The 19471-nt window shown below is 36.8% G+C and overlaps 1 protein-coding gene across 7 annotated transcripts in view; it reads left to right on the top strand.

Moving 5' to 3' along the window:
- Positions 1-19471, top strand: part of GRM7 (glutamate metabotropic receptor 7) — an 849841-nt gene that overhangs the window by 419734 nt on the left and 410636 nt on the right. For all 7 annotated transcript variants that reach the window (XR_012012515.1, XR_012012517.1, XM_072788071.1 and 4 more), the window contains exons 3-4: positions 7666-7807; positions 13575-13729. Coding sequence is in view for 5 of the 7 variants with exons in the window: in XM_072788071.1 (XP_072644172.1) it covers positions 7666-7807; positions 13575-13729 (297 nt within the window). In the remaining 2 variants the exon portion in view is untranslated. The remainder of the gene's footprint in view (positions 1-7665; positions 7808-13574; positions 13730-19471) is intronic.

Raw genomic sequence — 19471 nt, 5'->3', positions numbered from 1 at the left:
GACTTCCAAGAGCAGAAGATCAAAGCAGTTTGTTTATCTCTTATCCTTTGTTTTCCAATCTTCTCTCTCTCTCTCTCTCTTTCTTTTTTTAAGATTTTAGCTTTATGAAGATGTTCATTCCCATTAACATGTTAATAGCCAGTTTCTCTCTTCTGTTGAGTTGTTTGATTTTGCACACCTGTGGACTGTTCTCTGTGAGAGGGGGCGAGAAACTCATTTCTGCAATCATAAAACTCCATGCATGGATTCCTCCAGTGTGCACTGGGTGGGCCCTAAATCTGTGAGTGCAGACCGCCCCTCCACTAATCACATCGCCAAATGGAGTTTGCTCTAATTTGCTTAATCACTCAGCTGTAATTGAATCCTGATGGGAAGCTGGGTTTCCATCCAGAATTATTCCACGTCTCCTGCCGAGAAGGTGGTAAAGTAGCCATTTCTTCTCCCCAGCAGTCCCAGGACAGTTTGCAGATGGTTTCATTCCTCCATACTCCATGTTGTTTTCCTAGAGTTGGAGGAGTTATGGCATGGAGGCTGTAGTCCCTATTCCCAGGGATATTTCTCCTGTTGTTGTCTCTTTGTATCATTGTAAACCTTATAACAAAGCATAGTGATCCATCTCTTCCTTCCTTCTCCCTATCTCACCCTCCTAAGAGTCTTTTAAAAAGTTTAACTGGAATGTGTGTACAAGTATGCTACTTCTGAATGAGCTGGCTACAACCAATTTGGAGTGCCCAAGCAAATGCTTCTCAAAATCTGCTTCTCTAGCCACCTGCAGCCATATCACCTAGAACAGTGGTCTTGGAGTGTGGTGCCCAGACCAGCAGTACCAGAATCACTTGGGAAGTTGTTTGAAATGCAAATTCACAAACCTTACCAAACCCACTGAACGAGAATCTCTTGAAGTGGGGCCAGAAATGGGTGTTTTAACAAGTCCTCTAGGTAAACTAATGCCTAAGAATCACTGACCTCGAGATCTTGCTAAAAACTCAAATTCCTGGGCCTGCTCCACTACTTACTAAATAAGTGTTCATGGGAGGTAAGACCTGGGCAGGGATGTGGGGAGTTAGGTAGAGTGCATAAGTAGATGATAGACAGTTAGATAACTAGATAACTATACACACACACACACACACACACACACACATAGACATTTTTTTAAAATCTAGATGTATAAAGGAGTTGCAAAGATAGAATTCCCCTATACCCAAGTTAGCCCAAATGTTAATATCTAAAATAGCCAGTGTACAATGTCTCAATGTATACATGTCTCAATGGAAAAATACTACTACCTCAAGTACAGATTTTATTCAGATGCTGCTAGCTTTTACACAAATGTCTTTCTGTCCCAGGCTCCAATCTACTTTTCAGTTCTCAGTCTTTTATTTCATGATCTTCAGAGTTTTTGAAGAACACAGGTCAGGTGTTTTGCAGTGTCCTTCAGTTTGGATTTTTATGATATTTTATCATGATTAGATGATGGTTAGAGATTTGGGGGAAGAATAAAACACAAACGGAGTGCCCTTATCATCACATCATATCAGGCAGGACATGAAACCAACGTGACTTAATAGTAGTGATATTAACTTAGTGACCCAGTTACAGCAGTGTCTGCCAGGTGTCTCTACACCTAAGTTACTCTTTTTCCTTTTATATATTCTTTAGAAGCAAATCACCAAGCATGGATTTAACTTAAAGGTAGATAACTTAATCTCAACCTCTTTGAAGGAAGAGTATCAAAGAAGTTGTAGGCATATGTTCAAACCACCAAAGTAATTAATAAATATTTTGGGAGAAATAACTTTTAAGCCATATAAATGTTCAGTGTCTCCTGAAGCTATATAAATGTCACTGTTTCCCACACTAATGTTAGCATGGATCGGTGGCTCTTATGAGCAGCAATTATTACTATCATGTTCTAATGGTGATATTTCATTTTTCTCTTTCCTTCTACATTTATTATTTGGAGTTCTGTACAGAAAATTAATTACTTCTCTCATTTATTAATTTAGTCTTTTGTTTCAGTATGGGTTCATAAGTATGTATAGTATTCTTTGGATAATCATTTAATACCATCATTACTTATTTTGTTGTTCATATGGTTCTAGCTTTATTCACTGGACACACATTTAGGTGGCTTCTGTATCCTGTTGACATGCCCCTTCGTGTACTTCTGACTTCCTGACACTGCAGGCTTGTCTTGTATATGCCTGGCCCCAGGCATAGAATCAGCCATTTCTTCAAAGAGAACTGATTCTTTTTTGTTGAAAGATGGTATTTTGAAACTAACACCTGGGTAGTATGAGTCCTGGTTGCTCTGGGGTGTCATTGTTTTTAGGCTCCCTCAGCGGATAGTGTGTAGTAACCCATGCATACAAGCATCCTTCTAAAATGTGACTTTATACTGATATTTCTGACCCTTTCTGGCACCACATGATTCATTCTAGCCTTATTTTTCTGCTTACTCATAAATTATTTGAAGGTGAGAATCTTGGTTCCCATTATCTACAATTTATTTGCTGTTTTGTTCAACTCAAGTATGGAAAGCAGTTCGAGAATTGCTATCTTACATTACTTTGAAAAATATACAAATCAGAGTACCGTTTTATGTTCAGTTCTTTTAGTCTCTAACTTTAGAGTTGCCAGGCAAAACACAATTTTAAAAATTACTTAGGTCAACTTATTTTCTACTCATCTCCATCAGTAAAATTTACTCATACATTAATAATACAGTTAGATTCATTTATCACAGTCTGCATTATATTCTAGGATCCCCTGACAATCTGGTTGATTTTTTTAAGTTTTGCTTACAGTAAGTCCAGGGTGGCATGTTGTTCTTAAGGTTTTGACAAGCGTGTGGAGTCATGTTTCTACTACCAGAGTACCATACAGAACATTTCCATCACTTCCAAATTTCCCTGTGGAGTCCTTTTGTATTCAACCCCTCCTCTGAATCCCTAGCATCCATGGATCTATTTTCCACCCCTGAAGTCCTGCTTTCTCTAGAATGTTGTATGAACAGAATTATACAATATATAGTCTTTTTGGTTGGGCTTCTTTGACTTAGCAAAATGCTTTTAAAATTTATTCATGCTCATCCACAAATCAGCAGTTCCTTTTTGTTGCTGAGTAGGATTCAGCTATATGCATGTACAATTTGTTTATCTATTCACCTGTTGACAGATGTCTTAGTTGTTTCCAGTTTTAGTGATTATGAATAAAGTTGCTCTAAACATTTGTGTGCACATTTGTGTGAGCACAAGCTTTCAGTTCATCTGGATAAATACCTAGGATTGGAACTGACTGGCTGCTTGTTATGTTTTCTCTATATTTAACTTTGAGCGCCAGACTGGTTTCCAAAGTGGTTGTATTGTTCTGTATTCCTCCCAGCAATGAGCAGAGATTCCTAATGCTCCACATCTTCTCTAGATTTTGATATTACTGGTTTTTGAAAAGCTGTTTTAATAGCTATTGTAGTGATATAACTTTGTGGTTTTAATTAACATTTCCCTAATGACTGATGTTGAGCATTTTTTCCTGTGCTTATTTGACATCTGTTTTTCTCTGTCTATTCAGATGTTTTGCCCATTTCTTTTCTTTTTTTATTGCTGAGTTTCAAATCTTTATATATTGTAGGTACAAGTCTTCTATTAGACATTTGGTTATCCCCAGTCCTTGGCTTGTACTTTTATTTTCTTAATGCTATCTTTCATAGAACGAAAGTTTTAATTTGCATAAAATTTGATTTATTAATTTTTTCTTTATGTTTTGGGCTTTTTTTTTTAACAGATTTTATTTATTCATGCGAGACATAGAGAGACAGGCAGAGACATAGACAGAGGGAGAAGCAGGCTCCATGCAGGGACCCCTGAGGTAGAACTCCGTTGCTGAACCCTGGTATCACGCCCTGAGCCCAAGGCAGACCACTGAGCCACCCAGGCGTTCTTGTTTTGGGCTTTTGATCTTATATCCAAAAACTCTTTGCAAAACCTAAAGCCAGTAAGATTTCCCTTTGTCTCCATCTAAATGTTTTTTAGTTTCTTATTTTAGACTTAGGTCTATTGATCCATTTGAAGTTAATTTTTACATGCAGTATGAGGTATATGTCAAGATTCACTATTTCTATGTATAAATATCCATTTGTTTCAGCATCGTTTGTTGAAAACTCTAGCCTGTCTCTGCTTATTGCCTTTGCACCTTTGCCAACCATCAGTTGGCTATATTTGTATTGGCCTATTTCTGGACCTCTTTTCTGTTCCATTGAACTAAGTGTCTATTCTTTTTCCAATCCCACACTGTCTTGACTACTGCAGTTTGGAGTAAGTCTTGAATAGTAGTAAGTCTTGAATTTAGGTAGTTCAAGTTCACCAATGTTGTTTCTCTTACTCAATTATTTTGACTAGTCTAGTTCTTTTGACTTTTGGTACAAGTATTAGAATTAGCTAGTGATACAGATTTCAAAAGGCTTTCTGAGATTTTGATTGAGATTGCACAGAATCTATATATGAAATTGGGGAGAGTTTATTTATTTGGGGGGTATTTACATGATTAAAAAATTCTTTCAGCCATGTTTTATAATTTTTAGAATATAGCTCCTATACATATTTTGTGAGATTTATAAATAAGGACCACATTTTTGGTGAATTTATTGCTGGCATTATTTTAATTTAAAATTCCAGTTCATTGTGACTTGTAGATATATGATTGACCTTTGTGTTTTGAGTTTATATCCCACAATTTTTCTTAACTCTCCTTTTAGTTCTAGAATATTCTATATAGACAATCACATCATCTGCAAATAGAGACTTTTTTTTTTCTTTTGCCAACTGTTGGCCTTTTGTTTCTTTTCTTTTCTTTTTTTGCTCTTTATTCCTCTGACAAGGACATCCAGTACAATGTTGAATTGGAGTTTTAAGAGAGGACAAAATTGCCTTGTCATTTCTTACTATTAAGTGTGATGCTTATTGTAGGCTTTTTGTAGATGCCTGTTATTAGGCTTAGAAAGGTCTTATCTAATCCTAGTTTATAGTGTTTATCATGAATGTTTATTGAATTTTGTTTAGTGCCTTTTTCCACATGTATAAAGATGATCACATGACTTTGTTGTTTAATTTGATCATATATAAATTATAATGATTGATTTTCAAATAATAAATAAGCTTTGCTTTCCTTACATGAAATCCACTTGATTATAATGTATTACTATTTCATATATATTGCTAGATTTATTTTGTTAGTATTTTTTAGGAGTTTTGCAAGGATGTTCATAAATGATACTGGTCTTTTTAAAAATAATATCTTCATCTGATTTGGGCATTAGGTTAATATTAACCTTATGAAATGAATTACTTTCTCTCCTTTTCTATTTTCAGTAAAAGATTATATATAGATCATATTTTATTTCTTCCTTAACTGTTTGGTAGAATTTATCAGTGAAACCTCGATCTTTCTTTTTTTGGAAGTGTGTATGTGTGTGTGTGTGTGTGTGTGTACGAATTTGATATCTTTGATATATAAAACTATTCAGATTATCTACTCTGCCCTCAGTTTGGATAGTTTGTGTCTTTCAAGGGATTCACTCATTTAATTTAAGTTGCTGAGTTTATTGGCATAAAATTTTTTATAATATTTCCTTACTACCTTTTGCTATCTGTGGGGTCTATCAATATGATTAGCCCCTCTTAATTCTGATATGACCATTTGTGATTTCTTTCTTTTTGGTCAGCTTTGCCTAGAGATTTATCAATTTTATTAATCTTTTCAAAGAAGCAACTTTTGATATTATTGATTTTTTCTCATATTTTCTGATTTCAGGTTCATTGATTTTGCTCTTTTATTATGTCTCTCTGCTTTTTTGCAAGGATGGTTAGTTAGCTCTTTTCTACCTTCTTTCTTAAATAGTGGCTTAGGTTGCCATTTTGGCTATTCCCTCTTTTCTAACATAAGTGATGATTACATATTTCCTGCCAAATACCACTTTAGAGGATGCCTGGGTGGCTCAGTGGTTGAGCATCTGCCTTTGGCTCAGGTCTTGATCCTGGGGTCCTGCATCAGGCTCCCCATAGGAAGTCTGCATCTTCCTCTGCATATGTCTTGGCCTCTCGTGGATAAATAAATAAAATCTTTAAAAATAATAATAAATATCATGTTAGTCATAATCTATACATTTTGATGTGTTCCACTTTCATTTTCATTTAGTTTAAAGTATTTTAGAATTTCCCTTGACACTTCCTCTTTGACCCATGGGTTATTTAGAAATATGTTTTTAAATTTCTAAGTGTTATTGATTTCTAGTTTGATTCTGTTAGGCATGATAATGTACTTTGTACAGTTTCTATGCACTTAAATTTGTTATTTTTTTAATGGCCAAGAATATGAACTGGCTTAATGAATGTTCCATTTACACTTGAAGAGAATGTGTGCTGTTCTATTGTCCTGTGGATTGTTCTATAAATGTCAATTAGGTCAAGTTGGTGATAATGTGATTGAAACTCTACATTTTGAAAAAGGATCATCAGTGATTTTATGTACACTGAAAATTAAGAGCCACTTATAGAGAGATTACACTGGTTGGGATAAAAGTGTAATGGAGCTCAACTTTGGAATAAAGTTGATATTTTTTCTGTTTGTGGAAGCCTTGTACCCTTCACCCAATTGTCAGGCTCAAGGTATAAGCTTGATAATAGCTGTTTCCCAAGCACATTACCAGAACAAGCTTATCCTTTTTTCTTGGCCTCTATGTCTTCTGCCCATTGGATGGCCTTTGTTGCCTTTCCTATAAATGTTCTCTCTACCCCTTTCACCTACACCAGCCTTTCTTAAAGTGTGTTATATAAAATACCAGATCCAGAGGCTACTATGAAGCAAGAGGTAAGATAGTGAGGAGTGTATCAGTTGCTTAGTAAACTGCTGCATATTTTCCTGTCTTGAAATGCATAATGAGAATTAATATCATCACAGCTCTGACAAGTCTGGAGTCACAAATCTATTTTTTCTATTTAATCCCCATCCCTTCTAGCAAAAAAAAAATGTGTATTACTAACTATCTTTTAAAGTTTTTAAGATGGAATAACATACATAAAACATATTTGAGAGTTGGGCACGAGTATGAGGTTATTGCTGTGATTTATAGTAGTTGGTGTTCTTGCTGTTGTTTTGTTTTCAGATTTATTCCATTGGTTCTGACCTTTAAAAGTTGGGATGGATATGAAGTTGAAAAGAATCCTGGGAATGCAAACACCAGAAAAGCCACAGAAATTAACCTGAGCTTTATGTGTTTTAATATGTTTTACTGTAGATTATTGATTGCAGTTTTCTTATTATTATTATATTATTATTGATTGCATTCATTTTAAAGACCTTATCCCACCCAATTTGTCAACCTGTCTACCTCCCCAGGATCAGTATCATTGGTGTTCTGGGCATCATTAGCCATTTACAAGTGCAGTGCTAAGAAAATCAGGTTGTGCAATGTCATGGAAGATGCACCAAGTATGAACAACAGTTTAGGACTTAGCATAATGTCTTAAGCCTTTCTCATTCAGGGATATCACCAAGGAAGTGCTGTGCACTCAGAATTCAAAATTCCACCCTCTCTAGCTACTCACCCTGGTTCCTTTGGTATCTCTGAGGGAACTTTATTGACACTCTTCTTTCTTTCTTAAACAGGTGGGCTCTGCATTGCGCAGTCTGTGAGAATCCCCCAAGAGCGCAAAGACAGAACCATTGACTTTGATAGAATTATCAAACAGCTCCTGGACACCCCGAACTCCAGGGCCGTCGTGATTTTTGCCAACGATGAGGATATAAAGTAAGGATAACTGGTAAAATTCATTAATATGCATGCTGCAACTCTAGGAGATCAGAAAGATCAGGATACCTGCAGAGAGGGGAAAAGAAAGCACAGAAGCAAATCTATAATTACATAGTGGCAAAGTCTGTACATGCTTTCTCCCCTACATGACTAGTTATAGCGAACCATGGAAGCAGCGCTGTGTTGCTGTCATGTCTTCCCCTTCTATTAGCAAAATAAATGTATTCAATTACTTGTAAAAAGAGAAAACCACTAGACCTTTTAAAGGTTCTTTTATTAAAAATATATCCAAGTGTAACAGACTTTTATCCAAAGAATGGTTCCTCCTAATGTAAAAGAAAAAAAAATTCATACAATTCTGGCTGTATTGCTACCGCTTTAGTCTCAGTATATTCCAAACCAAGCTTGTCTACCAATATGCCTCTAATCCCTTTCTTCTTCTCCTGTCTTACCTTGATCCTCCTTGGAGTAAAAAATCCAGTAGGAATCTTAACTTCTTATTTTTCCTCATTCCTTGCATTCTTGGCCAAACTATATAGAGTTAACCTTTGTTTCTAGAACATAATATGCCCAAAATGAGTTTCTAAGACACAAATGTGTCCTGATTTCTTCTCTGACCACTACCACTTTGCTCCAGAATAATTATTTATTTAGAATATATAGTAATTATACCTGCTTAAAAAAACTATTTAAAGTATCTAGGTTTATAAAAAAAAAAAAAGTTCCATTCATCCTGCCCTTAGCTAACAAGTTCTCCTCTTCAGATGCAATGGCTAATGACCAGTTTCTTAAATACTCTTCTAGAGACAGTCTGCATACTTTTGTACAATGGTGGCATACTGTGTGTACAGCTTGTTCCATTCCCTGCTAGCCTTTGCTTACCATTTTATCATGGATGTCTATGAATGTCAGTACCTATCTCTTCAGTCTTTTTAATAACTGTGCAGAATTTTATATCTGTGCTGTCATTTATCTAAACGCTCCCTTATTGATTGACATCTGATTACACACTTTTGCAGTTATAAATAACACTGCAATAAACTTCCTTTTCCACAAATCTGTGCACGCAAATATATAGAAATATAAATATTAATATAAACATATTATGCAACAGGTGGATACATATTAATATAGCACAAATATATAATCGTATGCAATTATATTATTTTATAAATTTACCTTTCAAGTGTTTTTAACATCAATTCCTGGAAAAGAAGTTTCCAGGACGAGATATGTCCCAATATGATTATTGTTTTCCAAATAGATTGTGCTTGTTAACATCTCCATTGATGTGAAAGAGCTGTATGGGGTTTTTTAGTCCTTGTTTTAGATAAAATATATCACTTAATTTGAAGGTGAGTCTCCTTTATTAAGAAAAGTTTAAGGGCCTGGGCCATTATTACACCCTGCTTGGAATACTGTGCTGTCATCATCATGAGCCTCCCAGTTTTCTCTCCCCTCCTCCTGCACTCTGAATGCTGCCTCTGAGTCCATCCATCATTTTCCCAATAGTCAACTCTGATCACGGTGGCAGGACTATTAAACAGAAAGCATATGAAACCTGACATTGAGATACCTGAAGTGTTTCCCTAATGACTATTGTGTCACCTTGGGAAGTTGCCCCACTGTTGCCCCCTTTCTGCTTCCCAACTCCCAGGCCTTGGTCCTCCCATCAATAAAATGAAAATCCTTCTTGAGCTCTTTTTGTGGTTATCTACCCTCGTCCTTCCTTTCTAGTCTTATTTCATTCTCTGCTCCTTTATCCTTTGTTTCCTCACTCCCTGGTCTTTGTGTGTTCCCATGCGCCTGAAATGCTTTTCCTTCCTTGCTTTTTCATTCCCATGCCATCTTTAGTGTGGTCTTCTGAGGGAAGATATCTCTAAACATTGCAGCATTGGCAATTTCTTCTTCATAGTTGAGGTCAATGATGTTATTATACATTGCTTGATGATTTGATTAGTCCACATTCTCCACTAATCTATCAGCATCACCGGGGCAGAGGTGATGCCTCATTTGACTTCCTTCTGTATCCTCCATCCCTATTGCGGTATTTTGTATAGAGGAAATGCTCAAGGAACAGTGCCGAATAAATGAATGATTAAAATCACTATGCCAATTCACACTATTTAATAATTCAAATATAAGCTTCTCTGTCTGGGGAAGCCCTGGTAGCTTAGCGGTTTAGCGCCGCCTTCAGCCCAGGGTGTGATCCTGGAGACCCTGGATTGAGTCCCATGTGGGGCTCCTTGCATGGAGCCTGCTTCTCCCTCTGCCTGTGTCTCTGCCTCTCTCTCTCTCTCTCTGTATCTCTCATGAATAAATAAATAAAAATCTATAAAAAAAATAAGCTTCTCTGTCTGGACTTCAGAATGCTTTTAAGTGTGTTCCTAATTTAACATGTAGACCTCACCTCCGCTTACCCCTTCTATATGCAAAATGCATGGCTCTGGTCCTCCAGCACTCCTGGTTGCTCCTCCTAATGGCCTTTATTCATAGTGTCTTTTTCTCTCCTTCTCTATTTGCTGAAATTATCTGTTTTTCAAAGTTTATCTCAAACGTGCCCTTCTTGATGAAACTTTCTGGTCACCCCTTTAATGTATTATTTATTTCCTTAAAAATACTTGAGTATTGCTCTTAAGGCATGTTTCTTCTACACTTTGTGTTGTAGTTATTTTAAAAATTGTGTTTTAATACTATTACTCTTGGTGGGGTTTTTTTTTTTTTTGGCTTATCTCTTATTCATCTTTGTTGATATCTTTCCTAATTGTCCCATAAATGTTTTTATACATATTTTCCAAATACATAATACATTGATAAAATGTGGCTTTGGGTTTATTTCTAAATACACTGTACATGTCACATACAACATTACTGCAAATTGCCATGGTGACTAATTCATTATAGTACTCCTGCTTGTAGGTAATGTGAGGTTTTAATTTGAGATGTAAAAATGCATACAGTTTGCTCAATAACTAGGCTCATTCTTTTTGCTTTGGGGTTTGTTTGTGTGCTGAATATTATTGTATACTGTGATTCATAGCAGTGATAGCAGGAGTAGTTCTTTAACATAATAATAAAATTTAGGTGCATATAGAAGTTTCTTCCAAAACATGATCTTAAATACACTGATATCTGAAGAGTACTCTTAACTCACAATATGATGTTATTTCTTTTTTCAGAAGATTTACACTGTAAATGGGAAATTTTGAGATTTCTTAGAACATTAACTTCAAATACTTTGTCAGAGAATGGCAATGAGAAAACAGTAATACCTAGATTTTAAAGCTAAAATAAATGAAAAGTAAGTCATGGGTACCAATAATTTGGATTTTAGACAAGAGTGGATCCTTTTTCTGGAACACTTTATTCTGATTATAAAAATAATACATGACTAATATAAGTCCACTGGAAAAGGTGGAAAAGTTTTTTGTGGTTGTTACTCTTTATTGAAGGAAGTCCTTAAGTTTTCTTTGTCCCTTGATTATCTAGAAAAAATAAAGGTTTGAGAGACTTGTCTAGAAAAAAAAAAGGTTAAATGATTTCTTATAAAATTTGCAATTCCAAAACTCAGACGTAGCCTAAAATTCTGGTTTAATGTTTGCCAGCACTTTTTTTCGAAACGTACATAGGTTTTCCTCAAAAGAATCTCCTGGTTTTTATCTCCTGCTTTTTGTAATTCACATGTCATTTTGGATGCCATAAGTTTTTTTTAAATGGTTTAATCTTGTTTATCACAGTTAATAAGCCCACACTTTTACATTTATATTAAAGTGAAAATCTACTTTTTGCATTTATGTAGTTTTGTCTTTTTCCTCTTGTTTTACTTGGCTTCTGCCCACCTTTGCAACCTCTTCAACCTCAGTAGTATCTTCTCAATGAATGATTAGATTAACAATACATGGTGTATTATCCTTATCTTGCTGTGCTTTCAGATGGCCCTATACTTCTAACTGTGTGTATATACACATGCCCAAGCAATGTTTAGCCGACTTTCCTCATATATGAGTTGAACAGTCTTTTGCAGTTCTTTTAATTGATTTTTCTTTTAACAAGTACTTGTGGAAATCTAAGTATATTCTGAATTGCTTTCTAATCCATCCTCTAAATCTTTTTTTTTTTAATTTTTATTTATTTATGATAGTCACAGAGAGAGAGAGAGAGAGAGAGAGAGAGAGAGAGAGAGAGAGGCAGAGGCACAGGCAGAGGGAGAAGCGGGCTCCATGCACCGGGAGCCCGACGTGGGATTCGATCCCGGGTCTCCAGGATCGCGCCCTGGGCCAAAGGCAGGCGCTAAACCGCTGCGCCACCCAGGGATCCCCTAATCCATCCTCTACATGCACGGTCATTTGTTCAGACAGTTCCCTATTGTTCTGCATATAGGTTATCTGAAGTCATGAATGTATGTTTTTGGCAGTGTATTTGATCATTTCCTTTGCACAGATGATTAGAAATAGTATCTCTAGGCCAAGAGTATAAGTAATTGATTGTTTATTTTTATTAAAATAATAAATGCACATGTTAAAAAATTAAAGTATGACTGAAAAACTTTGATGCAAGCAGTGGTGTCCTATCCCTTCAGACTTCAGGCTCTTGGTGGACTTGCCAGATATCCAAGTTGCCATTCCATTAGAGGGTCTCTCTATGTAGGTATATAGAATTATTTTCCTAAGGTGGTCCAGATTTTTCCAGGAAAGCTATTTTCTGCCTAGGGTGACACTCCCTTAGTTTCTAGCATTCTGTAAGCAGAAGTGTAAGTTTCCTAGAGGGCATTACCATTTCAATACTTATTGGTAAATTTAGCTTATCTTCCTCTCCCTCATTTTTAACTCACCATCGCTCACTCATAACTCTCTGCTTTTTGGATGTTTATGATATGCAGAACGTAGTCCTTAAAATTTTATTAGAAAATTACCATTCCATTTTCTGCCTGAAAGAAAAAGAAAGAAACCTGAGTTTTTGCGATTTTATATACAACCTTTCAACCACTTCTCCTTTATTTATCCAAGTACCTATGTGATACTTGGTACCTCCAAGTCTTGAGAAACAAACAAATCACTTTTCCTACGGTATAACCCACCAAAGGAGTTATAGTTGTAGCTTTCTCTCTTCTACAAATGCAGTTACCTCTTATCTATTTCTTCTTTCAAAAATATACTTAATAACTTTACTATGAATAATTAGTTTTCCTTTTGTTTTATTTGCCTTGTTACCCTCGTTATTTATATGCTATTTTTATATATAAGCATGGGCTGTAAAATTTTCAAGTATAACATACTTGTTCATTTTAATAAATAACTTAAGACACTTAATTTAGATTGACATATTGCTTCCCAGGAATTATACATACCACCAGCAGTGAATGTGAGCACTCATTTTTCCAGCCATACACCCAAACTCACAAAACAAATCTTTTGGCCAACATGAGAAGCAAATGTGATATCTTCCCCTAATTGACATTTTCAATCCTTTTAGTCTGTATGAATATGCATCTCTAGTTTACTGGTTTTTTATATTTCTCCTTTTCTCTTTTGACTTTTAATGTTTCTTGCCTATTTTCCTCAAGCTGCTTTGATAATTTTTCTTAGTGATTTATAAAATCTCTTTATATATGCAGGATATAAATCATTTGACATACTTTTTTTTTGGCATTGATAACTTACTTTTTGAGAACTGGTAGCTTGCTTTCCTTCTGCTTCATTCCTAATATATATGTTCAGCAGCTGCTCCTTATCACTAATATAACTTTTCATGTTCTTTTTCACAGGCAGATCCTTGCAGCAGCCAAAAGAGCTGACCAAGTGGGCCATTTTCTTTGGGTCGGCTCAGACAGCTGGGGATCCAAAATCAACCCACTGCACCAGCATGAAGACATTGCAGAAGGAGCCATTACCATTCAGCCCAAGCGAGCAACTGTGGAAGGTATGGGTTTTATCCATTGCAAAATAGGCTAAGGGAGTGGTTTGTGCCATGTGGGATGACTAAATCATGTGTCCCAGTGAGGGCTCAGTGTTTTTACATAATTTCTGCAGTATCATTTCAAACATGTAGCCGTGAAATGCAAATTAGGCCATATACCTGCCCTCTTCTCTTAGTTGATATTCCTCTTTTGAAGAGATCATGTATTTTCATAATAATTAGCATATTTTTTTTTCATTATGGTACCAGAGCTCCCTGCAAGAAGTGCATTATCATTAATAAGTGAAATAGTAACACGATCCAAGTGTGCTTAAGTGAACTGTGTTTTCTGAGAGAGTATTTTCCCTTTGCAATTTATCCATTACTTCTACAGCAGGATAACTACAGAGATCCTTTCCCTCGTTACCTTGTGGGGTTTCTTCCAGCCCCCACGATGGCACAGCACACCACTTCTCCCAGGCACCAACATCGCTTTGCCTTTGCTAGCCTCTTTTGTTCTTGTTCTCTGTCTCTTGCCTTCCTAAATTACTGCCCCCTTTCTTTTCCTTTGCCTTCCTTGCTGCTACGAAGATACTTTAAGAGGAAGAAGGAGGAGAGGGCGTTTATTGGCATGCTTCTGATCTAACAAAAGTTGCTGATTACAATTTACGTTCTCTTTTATTTTGAAAAGAAAAGTTATTTCTAAAAGAAGATACTGTAAAGAAAAGGAACTCCTCCGCTGGTATCCTACTTTGTCTTTCTTTTCTGATGGGCCAGGTCTCCAGATTCCCTAAAACATGCTTGCTTTGCACATTAAAAAAGCCTCTTTCCTCTCACTCAAAAGGGGATCAAATATTTGCATTTCTTTCCATTCTGTCTCCACTCCAGTATAATTAGTTATTCTCCCCAGAAGGCTGCATGGTCTATGGAGACCTTTTTAAACATGCCAGGTTGTGGTTCTGTCACAGTTGCCTTTCTATGTTATCTGAGGGAGATAAAGATCCCATGAGTCACCCATGTGTTCCTTGGGAGTCTTTGAATTCATTTCATTCCCCAGTATGTGTCCTGAGAAGATCGCTTATCTTACAACACAGACCAATGCATTTGCAGATGGGTTGCAGAAATAAAAGACAAGGTTTTAACTATTTCCACTACTTTTTACTTAAAATTTTGAATATCCACTGTGTATCTTGCTCTAAGAGTAGAAAAAAAATAAGATAAGGACAAAATCCTTATCTACAAAGCATGCAGAGCTGAGAGGTGTCAAAAATAGCCAATGACTATGTAACATCAGAAACTGTTTAAGTGCAATATGGAATAGATACCCCAGGGCACAAAGGAAACACTGTGGATGTTTCTTTTGGATGGTGAGGGTGTGTTTGGAGTATACAACAGAGAGGAGGTAAAGTAATAACTTAAAGTTCATCAGGCAGCCGATGAGAAGACCATCTTATACTCTCAACTCAGAGGATGGGAATAGAAGAGTGAAGGGCACATTGGGGTAACAGTAAATAATTCATTCTGCATAATAGCCCTGCTTTATGATTCTGAAATTCTTACAGTTCTTTGAAAATGTTCCCATTTATAGCATGTTGGGAGAACTCTTTTCTCTCCTGGAGTTCCAGTCACTACACCACTGGCCCGACTGACTCCTGTCTGCTCTTTAGGTCTCTGCTTAGATACTAATTTTCCCTGGAAGCTATATGTGACCATTCAACCCCAGCCCAGTTTGCATTAGAAGCCCTTTATATTGCTTCTGCAGTGTCCTACATGACCTCTACCATTGTAGCACCTCTTTACTTGTGTCTGTCTGAAAACATATCTGTTATGAACCCCCTGCATGTATCCTTAGCACCTAGAACTTGGCCTACACGTGTCCGGTCCTCAAACAGATTGTTAAGTGGTTGGACGCTAGGATGGATAGAGGAGTCACAGACTACCTGAGGTCCTGGCACAAAATACGGCAGCAAAATGGGTCTGGGTTGGATTCTGAAGGGTCTTGAAATTACACTAAGGAACATGTTCTTTATTCTGAAAGTTTGAGCAGCAGCTGAAAAGTGGAATGTGATCAAAGTGGGTTAGAAAGTTCACTCAGGTGACTTTATGGAGAGGTGAAATGTTAGATTTGGGTGAGAGCCAAAGAAAGCAAGAAAAGACTGGGGTCCTTTTTCCTTAGCTGTAGATGCCACATAGACATAGATGCCCATACTCCATGGGTACTAGCTCCAGTTTGGTGATATTTAAGAAAATATACTAAGTATCTTGAAGTTTTTATAAATTCTTGAAAAAAAAATTCCTGCTATACATTTATGTATTTAAGGATACATAAAGTTCTTTTTTTTTTTTTTTGAATGTACAAAGTTCTTAAATCAGACACAAAACAGGCTCCCTGCATGGAGCCTGCTTCCCCCTCTGCCTGTGTCTCTGCTTCTCTCTCTCTCTCTCTGTGTGTGTCTCTCATGTATACTCATGTATAAATAAATAAAATCTTAAAAAAAAAAAAAAAACTCTCCATCCCTAACCAGATAGAAATGAGGATATTTTGGTGGCTGGTGTGTGTGGCTTCTGTCTAACCATACTGTCTATGTGCTTTGCTACAAAGAACAGCCTAGATTTGTTCATGCAGTAGATGAAACATCAAGATTGTGGCTATGCATTTACAGTGACACACTCCTGAAGAAGGGAAAAAAGAAATGCATTCACTTGCACTAAGTTTTCTGAACCAAGCTATGAAATATCACAAATGAAACTAATAATTGAGCATATCCTGCATTGGCAAATAAGTTTTCCTCTGCTGTCTAATTTTTTTTTCTTGCTGATGAATGTTCCATATTGATTTCTACTGCCGTAGAATATCCTCCAATTATTTATAATACTGCTATATCCCTGTATCTTTGTGTTTTATAATGCTGTATGTACAAATATAAACAGGAAAAAGCCAAGCAATAATCAACCTGTTTCATTTCTTTAGATTTATATTTTGAACATGTTCAGCAAAGATCTAAATTTTTGGCTGGTCTTTTCTCTATCTGCATGAATAATTAACAATAAATTGCTTTAGGCCAGATTGCTAGCAAGCACATGGCCTCTGTGAAAGTAGTGCTCATCTTCTTTTATCTTTTATCTGTATCTATTCTCCATTTGTAGAATAAAGGGCCTCCATGTTTGCTAGCCAAGTGTGTTGTTCTTCCCCCTTTCAATTTGGTGATGATAGGAATTGTGCCCGAGAAAGGTCAGCCATGGCCCCGATGGCTGCCCGACATTCACAGGATATCTGGAGAATGTCTCCACAACTTGGCAGCTCTCCTCCAGCTCCTGAGCCAAAATACTTCTGTAATTTTCAGTTTCTCTGAATTGTCTGATGAGCCAAGGGATCCCTGGCATTTTCCTCTCTTCTGTTGTCCCATTAACTAGGATTCTCTGTCATCCTCTCTAGCCCCCAACAAGTCCTTGGAGCAAATAATGCCCACGTTGCCTTCAACTCTTTGCCCTACAAAGTGCTCTGCTTCTCTAGGAATAGGCTGTCCAAGGCATCCTCTAATTATAGTCAACAGGGATCGTGGACCAGCATCTTTTCATCTCTGCTATAATCATTAACATTAGGGAGCTAGTGTAATGAAGGGTGGATTTTCAAAGCTACCTATAATGGCTTTGAATATTGGTGATGTTTTCTAATGGGTCTGTAGAGCAGCTTGGTTCTTGAATTAAATCTGTGTTTATGTAGGAGAGGCAAAAAGTGCTCTGGACCTGGCATTAAAAAGTTGGTTATTTCATGCCTTATTAAGTCAAGATTGAAATGAATTCTTTATTTTTCCTAAAACCAGAGATCAAAGCTATGAAGAGCTGAACTAAAATATTTCTGACTCCTATTTAGATGTGTCCTACTTTAGCCTTCCTTGAGTACCTGGAATGTTTCACACATATCACAAGGTTTTGTAAGGAGAATGGGAGGAAAACGACAAGGAAGGAAGCATTTCCTTAAACCACAGTGCAATTTCTGAGCAATGCACCTACTTTTTAGAAAAAGCTATGACCTGTGTAATAAGAGCAGTGCAAGTATTGTCTGTTCAGTGTCATGACAATTTCGTCATTGAAGCTTTTACAAATGTTTATAAACTCTAGCAGGGTATAGGGCACCAACCTGTTTAGTGAGAGATAGCAAGTGGCAGACTAGACTAGGTCCCTGCTTTCATGGAATTGCCTACTTAATTTAGAGGTGACAGGTGATGAAGAAAAATATAAACAAGAAAATATCATATTAGAATAATTTTCATATTTTTTCCCGTAAAGACCAGCTTGTAAATTATGGAGAGTCAAAGAAAGGACACAGTATAGGCCAAAACAAAGATTGGGCGGATGTGGGTACAGACCTGTGGCTCAAGCCTTTCTAGCCTATGCTAGATTCCTGGCTCACATTCATATCAGATTCTTTCATTGCTTAAAATCCACCAGGGTTTCCCATTTCCCTATTTCTTACTGATCTGGAAACTAATTTTTTCTTCAATATAGATCAAATCATTAATCTTTTCAAAGGACTGCCTGCTTTTCCCAGACAGAGTTAGTCTACCCTGCAGAACCAAGCTCATTGCTCCCCAAGTCCAAAATGTGCTACATGTCTCCTGTACAGCAAGCCCCAAACACACCAAGCTCGCCTGTGGCATTTAGAACTAGAATCTGAACCTTAAGGGCAGTGCCTACTGCCCCTGGGTTCCCTGAGATTAGCCATCTTTGCTTCTATTCCCTTAGCGTTTACTGGAGGACCTAACTCTATTACTATTTAATAGTAAATTTTTTAAAAGCTAAATTTGTATTTTTATCCCTTACTTCTGAAATTATCTATAATACCTGAATATGCAAACAACTGCATTTTGGTATGAATGTGGAGTTCTCTTGGGATGGGGAAGAATTAATCCAAAATGGTTTCTCTTTGAGTTTTTATTCTAAGACAGTTAGTAGAAAGGCCACATTCAAGAACTCCCACGGTTCTCATTCAGGATCGCTCCAGGAATTTCAGTGTGGTTTTACACACTTTTCCTTTTGCTTGCTTTTGAAGCACCTTTTGCCTTCTTTGTCATCTTCCCTTTCTTTTCTGGGAGAGTCTCTGGAGAAACTTTCTGGGCAGGACTGGCACCATGGCTCAATCAGGTGACTTGGTTCAATATTCTAAATACACAAGGGAAGCCTCAGCTCTGACTCCGCAGAAAGGAGGAAGCACAGATAAGGCTATCTCTGTTCGTCTTAGACATTCCAGTGGGAACTTCCTTTTGGACCCTCCTGTTTCTACTAATAGAACAGACTGACAGAGGGTGAGCAGGTCACAGGCGTGAGAATAGATATGTGAAGAGAAATACTATCTTATTTTTCATCTTGTATTGCTTAAACTAGAGATTATTGACCTTGAGCAAGTGGTTAGAAATGTAAACAGAGGAATCTGTAACTGAAGTAACTAAGGAGAGCTGAAAACAATTCACTTTATGTGTATAAAGGCCAGGTATTGAGTCATGCTGTCTCTTGTCTCATAGGATAGATGCTTTCCTAACAGACTCTATTTAACTAGCCACCCATCATTTCCTACCTATCAAATATGTAAATCAACAAGAAAATATCCACTTGTTTGCACAATATGCTATCTGATGCCCCCAACACCCTGTACACTCATAGTTAATAGATCTCTAGTATGTCCCACTGGGTTGAATTTTTGGCTAGAAGAACTAACTACTTTTGATTATAAATGTATTTACTGCAGTGATATGTGTTACCATAATT

Source organism: Canis lupus, chromosome 19 (genome assembly GCF_048164855.1).
Source record: "Canis lupus baileyi chromosome 19, mCanLup2.hap1, whole genome shotgun sequence".
Taxonomy (NCBI): domain Eukaryota; kingdom Metazoa; phylum Chordata; class Mammalia; order Carnivora; family Canidae; genus Canis; species Canis lupus.
This window is presented reverse-complemented; position numbering and strand designations above follow the sequence as displayed.